This window comes from Leopardus geoffroyi, chromosome D4 (genome assembly GCF_018350155.1).
Source record: "Leopardus geoffroyi isolate Oge1 chromosome D4, O.geoffroyi_Oge1_pat1.0, whole genome shotgun sequence".
Lineage (NCBI taxonomy): Eukaryota > Metazoa > Chordata > Mammalia > Carnivora > Felidae > Leopardus > Leopardus geoffroyi.
Window position 1 is genome coordinate 58,148,970 of NC_059342.1, and position 16,133 is coordinate 58,165,102.

Genomic DNA, 16,133 nt, shown 5'->3' on the forward strand with positions numbered 1-16,133 from the left:
TGTTTAAGGGCCTCTATTGCTCACAGAAAATCTGCTGAGTCCCAAGGCTTCTTCTAGGAGAGCTCTTTCCCATGTAGTGACTCAAAACTCAGAGCTGCCATCACCATGGCAGAGGAAAAGAGAGCTGGCTTTTAAATGCTCCCACAGAACCTATGCTTATAAGGCCTTCAGATTTGTATAAAAATCAATGGGACACTTTATGTTTTCTCATACCACGTCTTTGAAATCCAGTGTATAAATTTACAGCACATCTCAATTTGGACTCTCCACATTACAAAGGCTCAAATAAGCTGCATGGGCTTTCCTGCCTTCACTGCAGGTAAGGAGTCACGAGAGAGCGCACCGGTATTTACTGAGTAGAAAATGCCTCTGCCGTAAGACAGCACCAGCTTTGGGTTTCTTGAGGCATTCAAAGTCCAACACAAACATTCTTTCAAATATGCTGGATACAAGAGAGAAACAGGACTTGGTCACTTTACTGAATGCCTCTACCAGTTAACTACTGGAGCCGGGCAGAGGGCATCATCCTTCCTTAATTAAGCCAAAGAATGAATGCTTCCTGAAAGAGGGAATGGAAGGAAGTGGGATCTATTATTTCGCCTCAATTTTTTGTATCTTGTGTCTACTTTCCTTCTCAAGTAACACAGTCAGCATGTACACGGAAGTAGATTACTCTTATTTTCTTCCTTTTTAGTGAAAGGAAAGGAATTACACAAACAAGTATGGAAAATGAAAGAGGCTCCTCTTTCCCTATTATGCTGACAAGAAGTTGGATGTAAGCTGTAGCTAATGTGGACAACTTTGCCTGGTTACCTACTGTAATCTTCTTTCCTGCATCTTATGGTCAACATATAAAAAAAGAAATCTAGTTACCTACTTATGTAGCCCTACTGTTCGGTGAGTTTAGACCACATGTGTGGCTACGTTCAGCTATCTTCTTGGCTTTTTAGAAGATAGAATTATGTTCTACGTGTTGTAATGCTAGCTGTTTTTGAGTTTCTAAGAATTCTACACAAATGCAGAAACAAAATCTGAATTATAGTCTAAAAATCTGATCTGGCTGCTAGCAGCTCAGCAGCTCTATCTTCCTGCTGGAATCCTGCTACCACCCTCCCTCCAGGCACACACAACCCTACCCCTTCCACAACACAAACATGAACCACAAAAAAATGTTTTAAGTGTACATCATACATTTATTACCAACAACCCTCTCAACTCCAAAATTGGGCACAGGGATTAAAAATAAAAATTCATTGCACTACTTAGTAAAGCATTACTAGTAACTTTCATAAAAAATGTACAAACTTTGTTAAAAATTTATCAAGCCTTCAAATGATTTGGTTACAGATATTTATAATACGTACATTTAAAACTATGTTAACTGATACAATGGAATATGATTTCAGGAAATGACTCAGCAAATGATTCCAAAAAACACCCCTGTAAGCTTTCATAATCTGAAACAAACAGCAAAATGAGGTAACCAAATGTACCAACAGGGGGGAAAATAGCTTTCTAATGAAGGCCTAAAGATATCTGTGAAAAATATTCTCTTTAAGTGAGTTGGTAGATCTCATTCAAAATACTGTAAGAGGCCCAAATTTAAGAATCTTAATAAATCACGTTTCAGAGAGTGTATAAAATCTACATATGTGTTCACATTTTCCAGATTTTGCTCAAAAAAAAAAAAAAAAAAAAAAAAATTCAGGACAGAAAATCCTAATGAGATCTTGATACCTGGAGGCCTTGACTTGTTTTTTGTTTTGTTCTTTTGGGGCGGGTGTGGGGGGGGGGGGGGGGAGTTAAAAAAAATTTCAAGATGATTATTCATGCAAAACAAAACGAAACCCCACAGCAGAGTTAAGATGGTAAAGCCAATATTGTTTTAGGAGAAAAGAGGAAGAAGGCAACAAACCAATATCTGCCTGCTACCTGGCGCATCGCTCAAGGTGGCAACAGCTGGGCATGAATCAACTGTTCCTTCCTTCTCTTCTGGTCGCCACACAGGCGCTCACCGTGGCTGGCGTGAGCTGGTTCAGAGCACATGCACATATGCTCCTAATCCGCACTACCCACCTAATAAGCAAGTCTGTACACATCTCTAAGGGCCCCATGCACAGAAAGACATTCCCAAAGAGAGATCAGTCACAAGAGTGCGACAATCCAGGATTTTACCAAAATAGACCCTGCTGCCTCCTAAGTTGCCAAATGCCTCTCAAAAATTTGCTGGACAAGGGATTGTATGACAAGAATTCATCGTCAGAGGGAGGGGAGAAAAGGCTACTTTTCCTAGTCATTAGTACAATGTGCCTTGTTAATTAGGTATCTATATAAATTAGAAAAAGTGCTTTACTTGCATGCTTCAATAAAATGAATACTGAGTGTAGTAGTGTTATGTTAGATCTGTACAGATATAAATTTTTTGCAGCTATATAAAAGAGTCTATGTATAAGATGGGCTTTTGCCATTTTCAACATGATTTTTTAATTAAAAAAAAAAGATTAAACTATACGTGATTTGTAATGTAGCTGATTATTATGCCAATAATTTTGGTCTTTAACACACTTTTTATTCATCAGGAACAGGTGGGGAATGTCCCAATGAGTTAAAAGTAATGTGCACTTTACTACTGTTGAGATGTATTTCTGATGCACTGACAAATACAGGGGCAAACAAAGTGTGCAAAATCCTATTTGTATGACTAGATAGAGGCAACAGTGTCTGGAAAAGGGCAAAATTGTGCTTCTGTGTGAATTGACTTTACTGAACTCTAAGCTGGGATAAGTTTATGAAGACTTCAAGGGAAGGCAAGTAGCATGGCAGTAACAAGTCGTTAACACTGTCTGAGGAGAAAACTGACACAGAGCCAGCTGAGAGCTGAGTGAGGCTGGCAGAGAGTCCTCACAGTCCTGACTGGGATTATGCAGCTTGTGCTACTGCGAACAAAGCAATGACACCAACTGCAGGAAGAGGCAGACAATGCTGAACACAACAGAAGGAGAGGAATCGAAACATTGCTGGAAAAATGACTTTAAACAATCTAAATGATGCTCAATGAACCTATAAAAAAAAACAAAACCCACACAGCTATGTATTTCAGATCGACTAAATGAAGGTCAATTCCTGTTTTACAGCATTATTTTTTATACAAAAATCAAATCTTCATTTATACTGCAAGTATTCTGGACCTGTTATATTAAATTTTTCTCAAACAAAAAAAAAATTTTAAAAGCAATAAAACATGAAAACACATCAGGTCTAAGAATTCAAGCTGTCACAGCACTTGACCCATCCTGGAAATGAGGGTTTCCAGGAGAAGCACTACTAGACAACTTTCAGAATTGGAGGTTGGCAGGTCAATCAATACGAACAGAAATCGAGTTTTCTTAAAATATTTTAGTTGCCTATGAGAGCTTAACAAAGAACATATCAGAAGTCAAGCTGAATTAGTTAACAAATTTTGTTCTGGTGGAAGTAAAGGAGGTGAGACTTCGTGGGACGAGCGGTATTCTTAGAAATATATTACTCAAATATCTTCAGAATAGACTACAAATCTAAACATTAAAAAAAAAAAAATCACAGGTGCTTCCTGTAAGAAGCTTACTGGAAATGTAAAGGAAAAAAACAAACCATCAACATTCAAATCACTGATTGAAATGCTAATATTGCTAACTGATGATGTATGATATTGCACCTTCTTTTTGGAAACAGCAAGTTGGAGAGTACAAAATTTTTTCCCACAACAGAATCAAAAAATCAGGTTCATGGAGTGAGAATCTGTTACACTTTTTTTCTTAAGTGACCCACTTGGGACCACCGATGAAGAGAAGGTGACAGCTGCCTGAAGCAAAGGAAGAAGGCTTTTCTCATTCCATTCATGGGAGGGAAGGGGATGGAGTATTCGATGCTTATCATTGATGCACCCTTAGCAATCAGTGTGCAACAGCAAACACAAGGGAAAAAACCAGTGTACAGTACTAGTGCTGTTTAAATAACACACCAGATTATACATTGCAGCATAATTAAAACTACACACACATTCTTGGTACATGCTGGTAGATAGGATCTCAGACACACGTTAGCGACCATGCCCTCACACAAGTAGTTGCGCACACTCTCTCTCACACAGATACATTTATCACCAACAGTCACACGCTGCATTCATTTCCACTCACAGTTTCTGAAGGCTCTATATAAGGTAGATTGCTATATCATCTGGAGCTACCACTTTTTATAAAAGCACATGCTAAAAGATCACGTCCACTGTAATCTTGCAGCAACACTCGGAATGATCACACAAAAACCAGGGAATGTTAGTGCACACACAAAATTAAGCTAAAGAAAAAGTCTTTGGAGTTCCAATCACACGGTTAGTATAACAATCCCATAATTGTGAAGACTAATTGTAAGCTTTTATAGTTGATTAAGTCACACAGTGCAAAGAAAGGTCCATTGACCCTTTTGGTAAAGGGAGGGCTGGAAGCCACACAGATTAAGTTCAATGGATAGTCCGTATATACATGTGATGAGGAACACCCAAACTAAACTTGTGCTCTTAGGTTGGTCATTCTGAATCCCGATGCACTTCTGAAGCATCAGCTCGGCAAATTGGGCAAGTACGATTTGCCTAAAACATAAAAGAGAAAAAAACTTGTCCGAATTGTGAGTTACACAATGAAATACGTCAAAAGCAATAAACTATTTTTACCTCCCATATAGTTTTTACATTCTTTATTCCTTTAAAAAGGTACAAAGTAATCATTTAATCTTTCTTAAAAAAAAAAAAAAATACACCATCAACTCAGACTTAGTAGCTGATGATTTTCCTAATAGGTCTGTTTTATCACACTGACAAGATTACCTATCACCAGTTCAGATTTAATAACTAGCTTAAAACTCCATCTCAACAAATGGCACCACCATTTTTCGAGTTGCCGAAGCCAGAAACCTAAGCATTACCTGCTCTACATTCCACATCCATCATTCATCAAATACTCCCATTTCTACATTTTGACAGTTCTCGAATCAGTCCTCCTCTTTTCATCCAATTGCCAGAACTTGTTCTCTGGCTAGCCCAGGACCCATTATTCCATCTCCCCATTTCTCAGAAAGATCTCTCCCTTTCTGGTCCCCGAACAGTGGCCAGTTGTCTTTCTAAAACACAATCTCAAGCACAGCCTTCCACACTGTTTCTGGGATCAAGTCCACACTCCCTCACACTCATAAGCTGGTCACTCACTGGCCATAGCTTTGAACGGCTCTTCTCTTGCCACTCTCGCTATCAGCCATACGGAATCTGTCATTTTTGGTTCAGTCTCTGTTCCCACATGACAGGGTTTCTTCTTCTGAAAAGTTAAGACCCTTTGCCTTCAGGGTTCGGTTTGGGCTCAACTGGGCACCCTTAATCTGTGCTCACCGAGAAAGACTGATTCTATTTTAACTTCTCTGTCTTCCTCACCAAACTGTAAACTTCTCTAACCCAGTGGTATTATCTCCTAATCAGAATGCTCAAAAAAAAAAAAAAAAAAAAAAAAACCCAAACCAAAACCAAAACAAACAAAAAAACAGTTGATCATTTTTAAATTATTTTACTGCATCATGTTTTCATTCTACTATTATAAAATATAGAACTTGTGTCCTTTGGGTTTTTCAGATCTACAAAAGAAAAAATGATCAGAATTAAATAAAAAGCACTAGAGGTTTATTTCCCAAGTAAATCTCTGACAAAAGAGCTCCAGTGAGGTCCACCTGTAAACTCTTAAGAGAAAAATGGCCCATCAAGTCAGGCCTTGTCCCCACACACCATGAGAAAGGAAACACTGATGACCAAGGACAGATAACTCATTTTCAAGTTTTGCACAATCACTCCCACATTAATGACTGTAGTTAATTTTTACTGATGTTTTCTCTTCATTCACAGAAATCATTGAAAATTTTGTCCCCTTACCCACCCTCCACAAGCAATGGATTTAAAACTACAGTCAGTAAAAAAGAATTCATTGTTACTCTCTTCACAGATACCATCACTTTACCTTAAGCCATTTGTCGACACACTTGGCATGGAACTCGTGGTTACAGGGTAAAACTCTAAGTAGCTGCCTTGACTCAAAATCACACATGCATACTACACACCTAAAAAAAGCAAAAAGATCATTTAACCATAAAACCAAGTGGTTTCCTATTTTGTTATGACTACTGAAGCCTAGAACACCATTTACCATCTCACTTTTCAAAATGTCATTTAAATTTTAAGACAAAGTCATCTATCAATACCCCGAAATAATCATAACCTTAAGACATTTAGTAAGAGTGCTTTGCTCTACTGAGAGATCATCACGAAAATTTTATTTTTAAAGTTTATTTTATTTAATTAAACAAATATTTTTAATGTTTACTTATTTTGAGGGAGGGATAAGAGAGCGAGCAGGGGAAGGGTAGAGAGGGAATCCTAAGCAAGCTCCTCGATGTTAGCACGGAGTCCAATGCAAGACTCGAACCCATGAGCCGTGAGATCATGACCCAAGCTGAAATGAAGAGTTGGGCGCTTAACTGACTGAGCTACCCAGGCACTCCCAAACTGTACACTTTAAATGTGAATTATATCTCCATAAAGTTGTTATTAAAGATACTATAATAAGCAGAATGTTTAGGTAAAAACCTCAATCTTTACATGTATGAGACTCTTCAATCTTACATAAACTATTCTAGGGGTGCCTGTGTGGCTCAGTTGGTTAAGCGTCTGACTTCAGCTCAGGTCGTGATCTCATGACTTGTGGGTTTGAGCCCCACGTCAGGCTCTGGTGCTGACAGCTCAGATTCTGTGTCTCCTCCTCTGTCTCCCTCCCCCGCTCTCTCTGTCTCAAAAATAAACATTAAAAAAATAAAAGTGGAGTGCCTGGTGGCTCAGTTGGTTAAGCATCCAACTTTGGCTCAGATCATGATCTCGGGGTTCATGAGTTCAAGCCCCACATCGGGCTTTGTGCTGACAGCTCAGAGCCTGGAGCCTGCTTCGGATTCTGTGCATCTTCCTCTCTCTCTGCCCATCCCCTGTTTGCACTCTCTCTCTCAAGAAAAAAAATAAACATTAAAAAAAATTTTTTTAATAATAAAATAATCAAAAACAATTTCTAGGCAACCTCAAAATACAGAACAGCACTGTCCAACAAAACTTTCTGAGACAGAAATGTTGAACATCTTCCAACACAGTATCACTAGCTAGTCCAATAAACTTAACTTTAAAATTTTAAACAGCCACACAAGACTAGTGGCTACCATACGGAACAGGCCTAGGGTATGCAACAGAGACTATTTATCAAGTTATCTTTGACTTTCAAGTGTTTATTTTATAAAGGTAAAAAAGGAAATTTCACATAGAGTGATGTCGGCAAAATGTACTTACAAAGTCTGCTCTGACTGGTGGTTATTAGGATTGAACCGATAAGAAGGAAGCTGTTCGATATCTGCTTTAGTCAGTCCTCGAGGCTTAGCCTCTCCCAGTCGCTCTGCCAGGTTTAAGAGGGCCTAGAAAGGGGGTAAAAGGAGTAAACATTTTAATCTCTAAGTTTTCTATTTCAATAATCGAAAACCCCTACAACAAACAAAAAACTGCAACCCTATCATTAACATGGAAAATTTTTAATACATACACTAGTAGAAAACAGCATAATGAACTTCCACATGCCAATTACCCAGGCTCAACAATTCATGGCTAATTTCATCTAGTACTGTCCACTCCTAAATCCCAGATTATTTTGAAACAAAAGTAAAATATTGTATTTCATTGATAAAATAGTTCTGTGTATATCTTTAAAACAATCTGTCAACTTCAGCCCTTCTGACATTTTGAGCTGGACAAAATTTCATTGGGTGGGGGGGCTGTCCTTGTGTATTGTGGGATATTTAGCAGTAGCCCCCAGCCTCCAGCTGCTGGATGCTAGCAACTGCACACCAATACTGTCTCCAGATGTTGCCAAATACCCTGGGGGCCGGGGTGGAGTAAAACTGTCGTCAAGTTGAGACTCACCATTTTCAAAAGTAAAAGAAGTTTTAAAAGAATATAACCACAGTAACATCACACCTAAAAAATTAACAATTCCTTAAATATTAAACATCTCTCGTTTCAATTATTTCCGAAAACACTTTTAAAAATAGTTGTTCAAATCAGGATCCAAATCAATCCATACCTTACCACTGTTTGACAGGTCTCTGGTATCTTTTTTTAGATACTGTTTGTTCTGTTGAACAAACTGGGTCAACGGCTTGTACAAATTCACAGTCTGATTTTTGCTGACTGAACCTACCTACCCGAGATTTGTGTTTTCCTGTCCCCTGTACTTCCTATAAATTGGTGGCTTCAACTATTCCCATTAGGCTCATCATGCCTAGGACTATTAATCCATTAAAGATGGCAAAATGGTAATATTCTATCATTTTCTTCATTTATTAGATGAAATATTACTAATATTGAGCAACTGCCCCATATCAAACTGTACTCAGTAGCATAATTTAAATAGAAAAGGGTAGGCCAATGAGATTTTTTCTTTTATTTTTTGAAGTTATCACTAAGAACTCATGGATTTTAAGACAGTTGTTATGTTTCAATATATGGCTGCTATTACACTTACTGATTTTACAACAGTACCTCCTTTCTCCCAGTTTTCATTGGTTCTAATTACTCATTTTGCTTTATTCTACAATTTTCCAGTCTTTCGTATGCTGCTTTCCCCTCTTTTTTAGGCTACCACAGGGTGAAGAGAATGTATAACAATGAAATGATGATGGACAATGAGAGGAATAGAATCAACTTCCCAAAATCTCAATAATTAATGTTGTGATAGTTGAAGCCACAATGCTGTTTTCGGTACAGCTTTATTTGGAGAATTGGGTCATCTAAATAAATTGCTCCTCCTTCACCATGCATGCCCCTAAGTCCCTTTAAAATGTTAGATAGCAAATTGTTAAATTTAATTGATGCTGATTACAATTAGCACATAAAATTTAGAATATAGCTGGTATTAACTGTTTTATACTACAGGACACTTGGGTCAATGAAAACAACTTAAGACAAATATATTCAATAAAGTATGATCATTAAGCCCTTACTGGGTGGAGGCTATGATAATCAAATCTTCAATGAATTTATATGATCTAGCAAGCAAGACACCTGAAGGCAGAACATGACAAGTCTGCATGGTTTTCTTTTTTTTTTTTTTTTTTTTAAGTTTACTTACTTTTTTAGGAGAGAGGGAGATGGAGAGGGAGAGACAAAGGGAGGAAGGGAAGGAGAGAGGGAGTGCATGCACACTTAAGTGGGGGAAGGGCAGAGAGGGAGAATCCCAAGGAGGTTCCACACTGTCAGTGCAGAGCCCAAGGCGGGACTCAAACTCTTGAACCGTGAGATCATGAACTGAGCTGAAGTTGGACACTTAACTGACTGAGCTACCCAGGCGCCCCAGTACGCAGGGTTTTGTAAGAACTTTAAGAACAAAAAGGAGGGAGAAACTCATTTGGATCTAGAAATGGACTAGAAATGCCTTTCATAGATGTAGTATTTTTAGCTGGGTCTTAAAAGATGGCTAAGTTTCAAAATGTGGAGGAGGAGGAAAGTTCTTAGGCAGAAGGACAAAGGGAGTAAAGGCACTTAGGCAAGAATGCAAAAGTATTTTTTTATTTGGCACTGGAATACCTTTCTAAACTGGATTTTAGGTCAAAACAAGAAAAGCAAAAAATTCTTGACTGGATTAAAGTATGACTGCAGAAGATCAAAATATTTAACCTAAAATATAGTTTAGAAAGGTAATGCCAAATAAAAATATTTTTCTTACACTGGGATAGTATATCATGGTTTTTTTCATTAATGGGTACATGATCATTTAATCAAGAGCTGTCTTTTTTGGCGACATGACTTATGACTTCCTTTTAGTACAGAATGCCTAAAGGACAACTAACTCCTTTGCAGAAAACTAAAGTCATCAGTGTAGAAACAAAACCAGAAAATCTTTACAGCCCCTTTCTCTCTCTAGAAATCTGGAAATGGAGGGGTACCTGGGTGGCTCAGTCAATTAAGCATCTGACTTTGGCTCAGGTCATGATCCCACAGTTCCTGGGTTTGACTCCTGCATCAGGCTCTCTGCTGTCAACGCGGAGCCTGCCTGGGATTCTCTATACCCCCTACTCCCTCCCTCTCTCTCTCAAAAGTAAATAAAATATTAAAAAAATTAAATGGAAATGAAATCCAAAGGTCAGGGCAGTGTGACTATGTATATAAAGAAAATGACACAATACCATTTTGAAAACTATAGAAGAATATACCATCTGGCCTGATCTCTTTCACATGTGTTAAAAACAAAACAAAAACACACAAAAAAACTAAAGATGTTTTAAGATTGTGTATGTGTGTGTATGTATGTGTCTCTTACCTGTCTCTAGCTTCTATTCACAGTGTCCAAATAGAGACTGAGTGAGGATGGAGTGAGAAAGAGAACTAGCAGTATCAAAGTGACACTGTCGCTCACATTCAACAATACAAAGCTGCCTTCCAACCCCTAAACTGCACCTCCTCTTCCTAACCTCCAATAATATGAGGCACCTGGGCGGCACCTTCCTCCCGCAATATTCACTTTAGTCACCAACTGTATGCTGTTCCTCAAGAATATCCAGCACTTTCCTACCTCAATCTCACGCATAAAGCAGCCTTCCCATCCTTCAGGAGCCAGGTTAAACAACTGTGCTTCCACAAAATCTTTTCAGAATTTCCAATCATAATTCACTGCTTTCTCATGTACATTCTCTCAAAGGAATTATATATAATTCCAACACAGGACCAAAGTCTATCTCATTATCACAGCTGTGTAGTACATGTAGAAATATCCTTAAGGATGCTAACCACTTTTTGATATATTTGTATTGTGAAATTTACAACGATTTATCTAATACATGTTTAATTAGATGAATGAGTAAAAAATACTTCTTTTGCGTATAATACTATGCAAACAAACTCACAGTTCACCTACTAACCTCATAATTTTCTACTTCTCCATCTTCCACATCCAATTCAAAGCTGAAAGTTGGGCCCACTGCAGGTGGCACTGGAAGCATTGATCTGCAGTGAAATAATCAAAACTAGCATTGATACACTGGTACATCACTTCAATGAACAGGTAGGAAGAACAAGGCTAATGCTACAGGGATAAAGAACGGTCAGTGTTAATCAGTGGCAATTTTAACGAAATGGACTTTGCTAGCAATAAATAAAAACTGACATTTTAAAAATACCATTCAGAATAGCATAAAAAATATGAAATATTAGGGATTAGTTTAATAAAACATGTACAAGACCTATACAATTAAAAACTAAAAACACTGCTGGGAAAAATTTTTTTTAAATGAACAAATAAAGAAATATACTGTTGAGTGGACTAGAAGATGTCAACTCTCTTCCAAAACTGATTTACAGATTTCATGCAGTCCCTACACCAAAATCCCAGCAAGATATGCTTTAGTAGAAACCTAGCTGATTTCAAACTTTATATGGATCATTCAAGACTTTAAATCATCTTAAGAACCAAGTTCTGATACTGTCTGATTTTAAGACTTATAATAAAGCTATAATTATCAAAATAGTGTGATATTGGCGCATGGCCCTCTGTACAAAACAACATTTCCTACCCTTCTTAGAAATTAATTATAGGCACAAGACTAAATTCTAGCCAATGGGATGTAGGCAGGAGTACAAGACATGCAACTTCTAGGAAGTAGCCTTGAGAAGTGGGCAGAGAGATCCATTTTCATTTTTACTAGCTGGAGTATAGATGTAATGGCTAGAACTTGAGGAACCATCTTTAATCACACAGAGAAAGCCATAAAATTTTGAAGATGGTAGAACCATTCCTCAGTTATGGGGTAACAAACAATCCCTGAATTGCCTACTCCTGAACTTCATTCCATGAGAGAGAAAAAAAGAACTATCACGTTTAACCCACGGGTGTATGTTACAAATGTAATCCTAAGAATATTTCTAAGGCACAGATAACTTTTCTCTCTTCCCTTGAGAAAAGCAGCAGCATTGAAAGCTGGATAATCAAAGGTGACAAGTGATGACAGCTGCGTAAGAGGCAAAAACTGTCAATTTTTCTACCTTTTGATTTGTTAAACCTATATTCTGGCTCACAAATTTCTTCCTCTCCCACTTCTCCCTTGTCCTTGGCTCTTCTCTTTAGTTCACCTTTAAATGGTCCCCCACCCCAACCACTCAACATTAAATAAAAACTAATATCTGGGGTGCCTGGGTGGCTCAGTTGGTTAAGCGTCCGAGTTCAGCTCAGGTCATGATGTCGCAGTTCATGAGCTCGAGCCCCGTGTCAGGCTCTGCGCTGACAGCTTAGATCCTGGAGCCTGCTTCAGATTCTGTGTCTCCCTCTCTCTCTGCCCCTCCCCTGCTCGTGCTCTGTCTCTATCTCTAAAACATGAATAAACGTTAAAAAAAAAAAAAAAAAAAAAAAAAAACCTAGTATCTAACACACCCTAAATTATAAATCACAGAGAAGATATTCATTTCATAAAATAAAGACTCTCAAGGGTGTAAAAATTCAGAATTCATTAAAATGAGAAAAACAGAACTTACAACACATATGGTAGTAAGCTGGGATGATAAGGGGGAGGTGGTATTGGCTGCTGGGATCGATATCTACTACGTCCTGTGAGCCTCCGAGGCATAAACGGAGGATAAGGCTGTAAGGGGAAAATGTTAAAACAATTTAAGATCATTCCACCTTTGCAACTATTTAATCTGTCAAACAGTCTCTCTTGTTAAAAAACCGACAGTTAAAAAAAAAAAAAAAACACAACAAAAAACCCAAAGAAACCAAAATATCTACAAAGTTCTTTACTGTTTAAGTCACATTTCATATGTCTTAAATGTTAACACAGACACAACTAGTTTAAAACATAAAAGTTAGGCGTAAGTTATCCAAGCAAGTAATAAATTAATAACAATGAATGAAAACTTACTACTCCAAAGGACACCTCCTGATGCAAAGGATCATGGGTTAGGAACTGCAAGGGAGCTGATGGAGGTAATGTTGGGGGATGGGCCGATGGAGGGTAAGTAAAACCTCCTACTGGAAGATGTTCTCCTAAGAGTTCCACTTCATTTTCTATCCTTTGCAGAGGCTGAGGAAGGAAAAACGCAAACTAATATATTAACATACTTCCAGTATATTAGATACCTGGTGTTTAGAGAGTGTTTTATAATAATAAAAATTAACTTCCCACAAAACACTTTTAAGGCCATTTATTTCTTCATGTTCATATCAATCTAAATTCATACATGTGAACAGACTGTAGTATCTTCCTGTCTTTAATTGGATTTCAATAAGACACTTTCTGAAACACGTCATTAAACATTTCCACTATCCATTCAAAGATATCTTTCTTTTTTTTTGAAGTAGGCTCCACGCTCAACGTGGGGCTTGAACTCATGACCCTGAGATTAACAGTCAAGTGCTCTAGCAACTGAGCCAGTCAGGCTCCCCCATACAGTTCTTTTATTATCTGAAACTTCTCTTAAAAAAGAGACAAAAAGGGTAAGTCAATCATATGAAAGTTAAAATTACTTTTTAGTCATATACACTTACCTACTCACAAAATTTTCAGGCACTTAATCTTTAAGAGATGAAATTGAGCATAGTATATATTTATCTATTTTTAAAGTTTGAGAGAGAGAGAAAGAGCATGCACACATGAGTGGGGAGGGAGGGACAGAATCCCAAGCAGGCTCCACGCTGTCAGCACAGAGCCCTACACGGGGCTTGATCTCACCAACTGTGAGATCATGACCTGAGCTGAAATCAAGAGTCAGCTGCTCAATTGACTGAGCCACCCAGGCGTCCCACATAGGGTATATATTTATAAAGCAAAACCAGGGCTAAAAGGGATAAAATTCAGCAGGCATGATGCTGTATTTCTAATACATCAGACAGATCCTTGTTGTTGTCACTAAACAGCCATGTAACTTTTATATAAATAATGTAACATGAACCTCATTATTATCTACAGAACTGACATGTTCATAGCCTACTTCAAAAGTGTATTATGAACACTGAGACAATGTACAAAATCAAAGCACAGAGCATGTTTTTTTCTTGACAGTAGCTTTACTAAGGTATAACTCACATACTATAGAAATGACCCTCTAAGGAGTACAATTCAATAGATTTTGGTAGATGCACAAGAGTTGTGTAACCATCACCACTACCTAATTCCAGAGCATTTTCATCCCTCCACCCCCGACCTGTGCCCATTAAGCAGTCCACCACCCAATTTCTCCAGTTCTCCCCAAGCCCTGGACAACTGCCAATCTACCTTCTGTTTCCAAAGTTTGCCTGTTCTGGACATTTCACATGTATGAAATCATGTGTGTCCTTTGTATCTGGCTTCTGTCACTTAGCATAATGTTTTCAAGGCTCATCCATCTTGTACTTAGTATACAGTATTTCATTCCTGTTTATAGTTAAAAAAATAATCCACTGCATCAGCTGATGAGACATTTGAACTCTTTCCACTTTTTGGCTATTAGGAATAATGCTGCTATGAACACTTATGCTTAAATGTTACTCTGACTTCCTCCTGCAGTTAGGCAGTATCAATACATTATTCGAACATAAGTGATTCCACTTTAATGTGGGAGCTTATGCATGGTTGAGAGAAATTACAACGGCTGACACTGTGATAACACAACCTAAGTTCTGATTTGGTTATGTGACTGGACCTTTTAAAGGATTCCAAACCCAGGAATAAGTGATGGCTAAATTTTGTTTTAACCTTGAATTCCCAGGTAATGGAAACTAAGAAACATCTTGGCATCAATCCTGCCCTGATTCTAATAAAAGCTTTTCTTGTAGAAGTAGTTCTAACTTTTTGGATTAGCCAAACTTCTGTCAAAATTGGCTTCTACAATTTTCAGGAGAGCAGCCATTAAGTTCACCTCTACCTGAGACCCAGCATGGTGCATAAATCCTTGGTAAAGGATGGTTAGGTTCTGTAGAATACACTGTCAAGTTCCTTTCACAGGGCTGAAATCTTTACCCATGCCTGATGGTTCAGATGCTCAATTTGGCCAGTCCAAAAGATATCTGGACCTTCTTCCTGTGCCTTCCCTTCCTCTTCTACAGTGCTTATCCCTCCTCCAACCCTCTACCCTCCAAAATATGCCTCTTAGCTATATTCCAGTCCCAAGACAGAATTATGTTAACAGACGATCTCATCTTCTTTTCATCAGAATACAGAAAAACAGGACTTAAGAAAAAAAAAGATTGAGGGTCAGAAAGTTACTTTACTTGCCTAAATAAATAAAATTATTGTGGCAAGTATAAACAATTTTATATTTTCACTTTCTATTTCAGAAATACATAAAAGGGAAAAACAGAACTGAATTTTTCTTCAGATTTACTTCCTGCAGGACTGCCGATATGAGAGAAAAAATTTAAATTATACAAAACACATATAAAAGAACTAGAAGGGCTCCTAGATGGCTCAGTCAGTTAAGCGTCTGATTCAGCTCAGGTCTTGATCTCAGGGTGAATTCAAGCCCCACCCTTTAAGAAAAAAAAAAAAAAAAAAAAAAACAACTAGGAAAATTTAAGAAAGCAAGTTAATTGTAGGTAAATATGCTTGTTATTTTTTTGTAGGTCTGTGAATTCCCTGATTCTTTTAAGAATCTAAATTATAGTTTTTAAATGGTAACAAATTACATCTACTAAATTTATCTGCCTCTTAGGGTCTCTACACATTCTGTGAAAATTAAAGACACAAGAGCAGATACCTACCGATCGTGATTGCTGTGTCTGGAAAGGGACAAACTGGCCCGGTGGCGGCAAATGAGGCGGATGATGGGGAGAAAGGTGAGGAGGATGTAAAAGAAATGGGTCACTAGAAATAAGGGGTGGGAACGCAGCATATGGTACTGGTAAGTGCTGAACTGAACATGCTTGAAGCATCTGTAAAAGATAGTGTTATTTGTTGTTAAAAAGTATCAGAATGTATAACCAGTGGTAACAATTTTTTAAAAGTCTATACATTGAGATTGAAATTATCATTGCCATACCCCCCTCAAAATACCAAAATGTTTTAGTAAC

General features: G+C 37.8%; 1 protein-coding gene across 11 annotated transcripts in view; it reads right to left on the reverse strand.

Moving 5' to 3' along the window:
• Positions 1–1,172: 1,172 nt before the first annotated feature.
• RNF38 (ring finger protein 38) overlaps positions 1,173–16,133 on the reverse strand; it is a 129,673-nt gene continuing 114,712 nt past the window's right edge. For all 11 annotated transcript variants that reach the window (XM_045469730.1, XM_045469729.1, XM_045469736.1 and 8 more), the window contains 7 exons: positions 15,825–15,995; positions 13,009–13,170; positions 12,623–12,729; positions 11,017–11,101; positions 7,400–7,521; positions 6,033–6,132; positions 1,173–4,627 (listed from right to left, as the gene is read on the reverse strand). In XM_045469730.1, the coding sequence (XP_045325686.1) occupies positions 4,565–4,627; positions 6,033–6,132; positions 7,400–7,521; positions 11,017–11,101; positions 12,623–12,729; positions 13,009–13,170; positions 15,825–15,995 (810 nt within the window). In that variant the 3' untranslated portion in view covers positions 1,173–4,564. The remainder of the gene's footprint in view (positions 4,628–6,032; positions 6,133–7,399; positions 7,522–11,016; positions 11,102–12,622; positions 12,730–13,008; positions 13,171–15,824; positions 15,996–16,133) is intronic.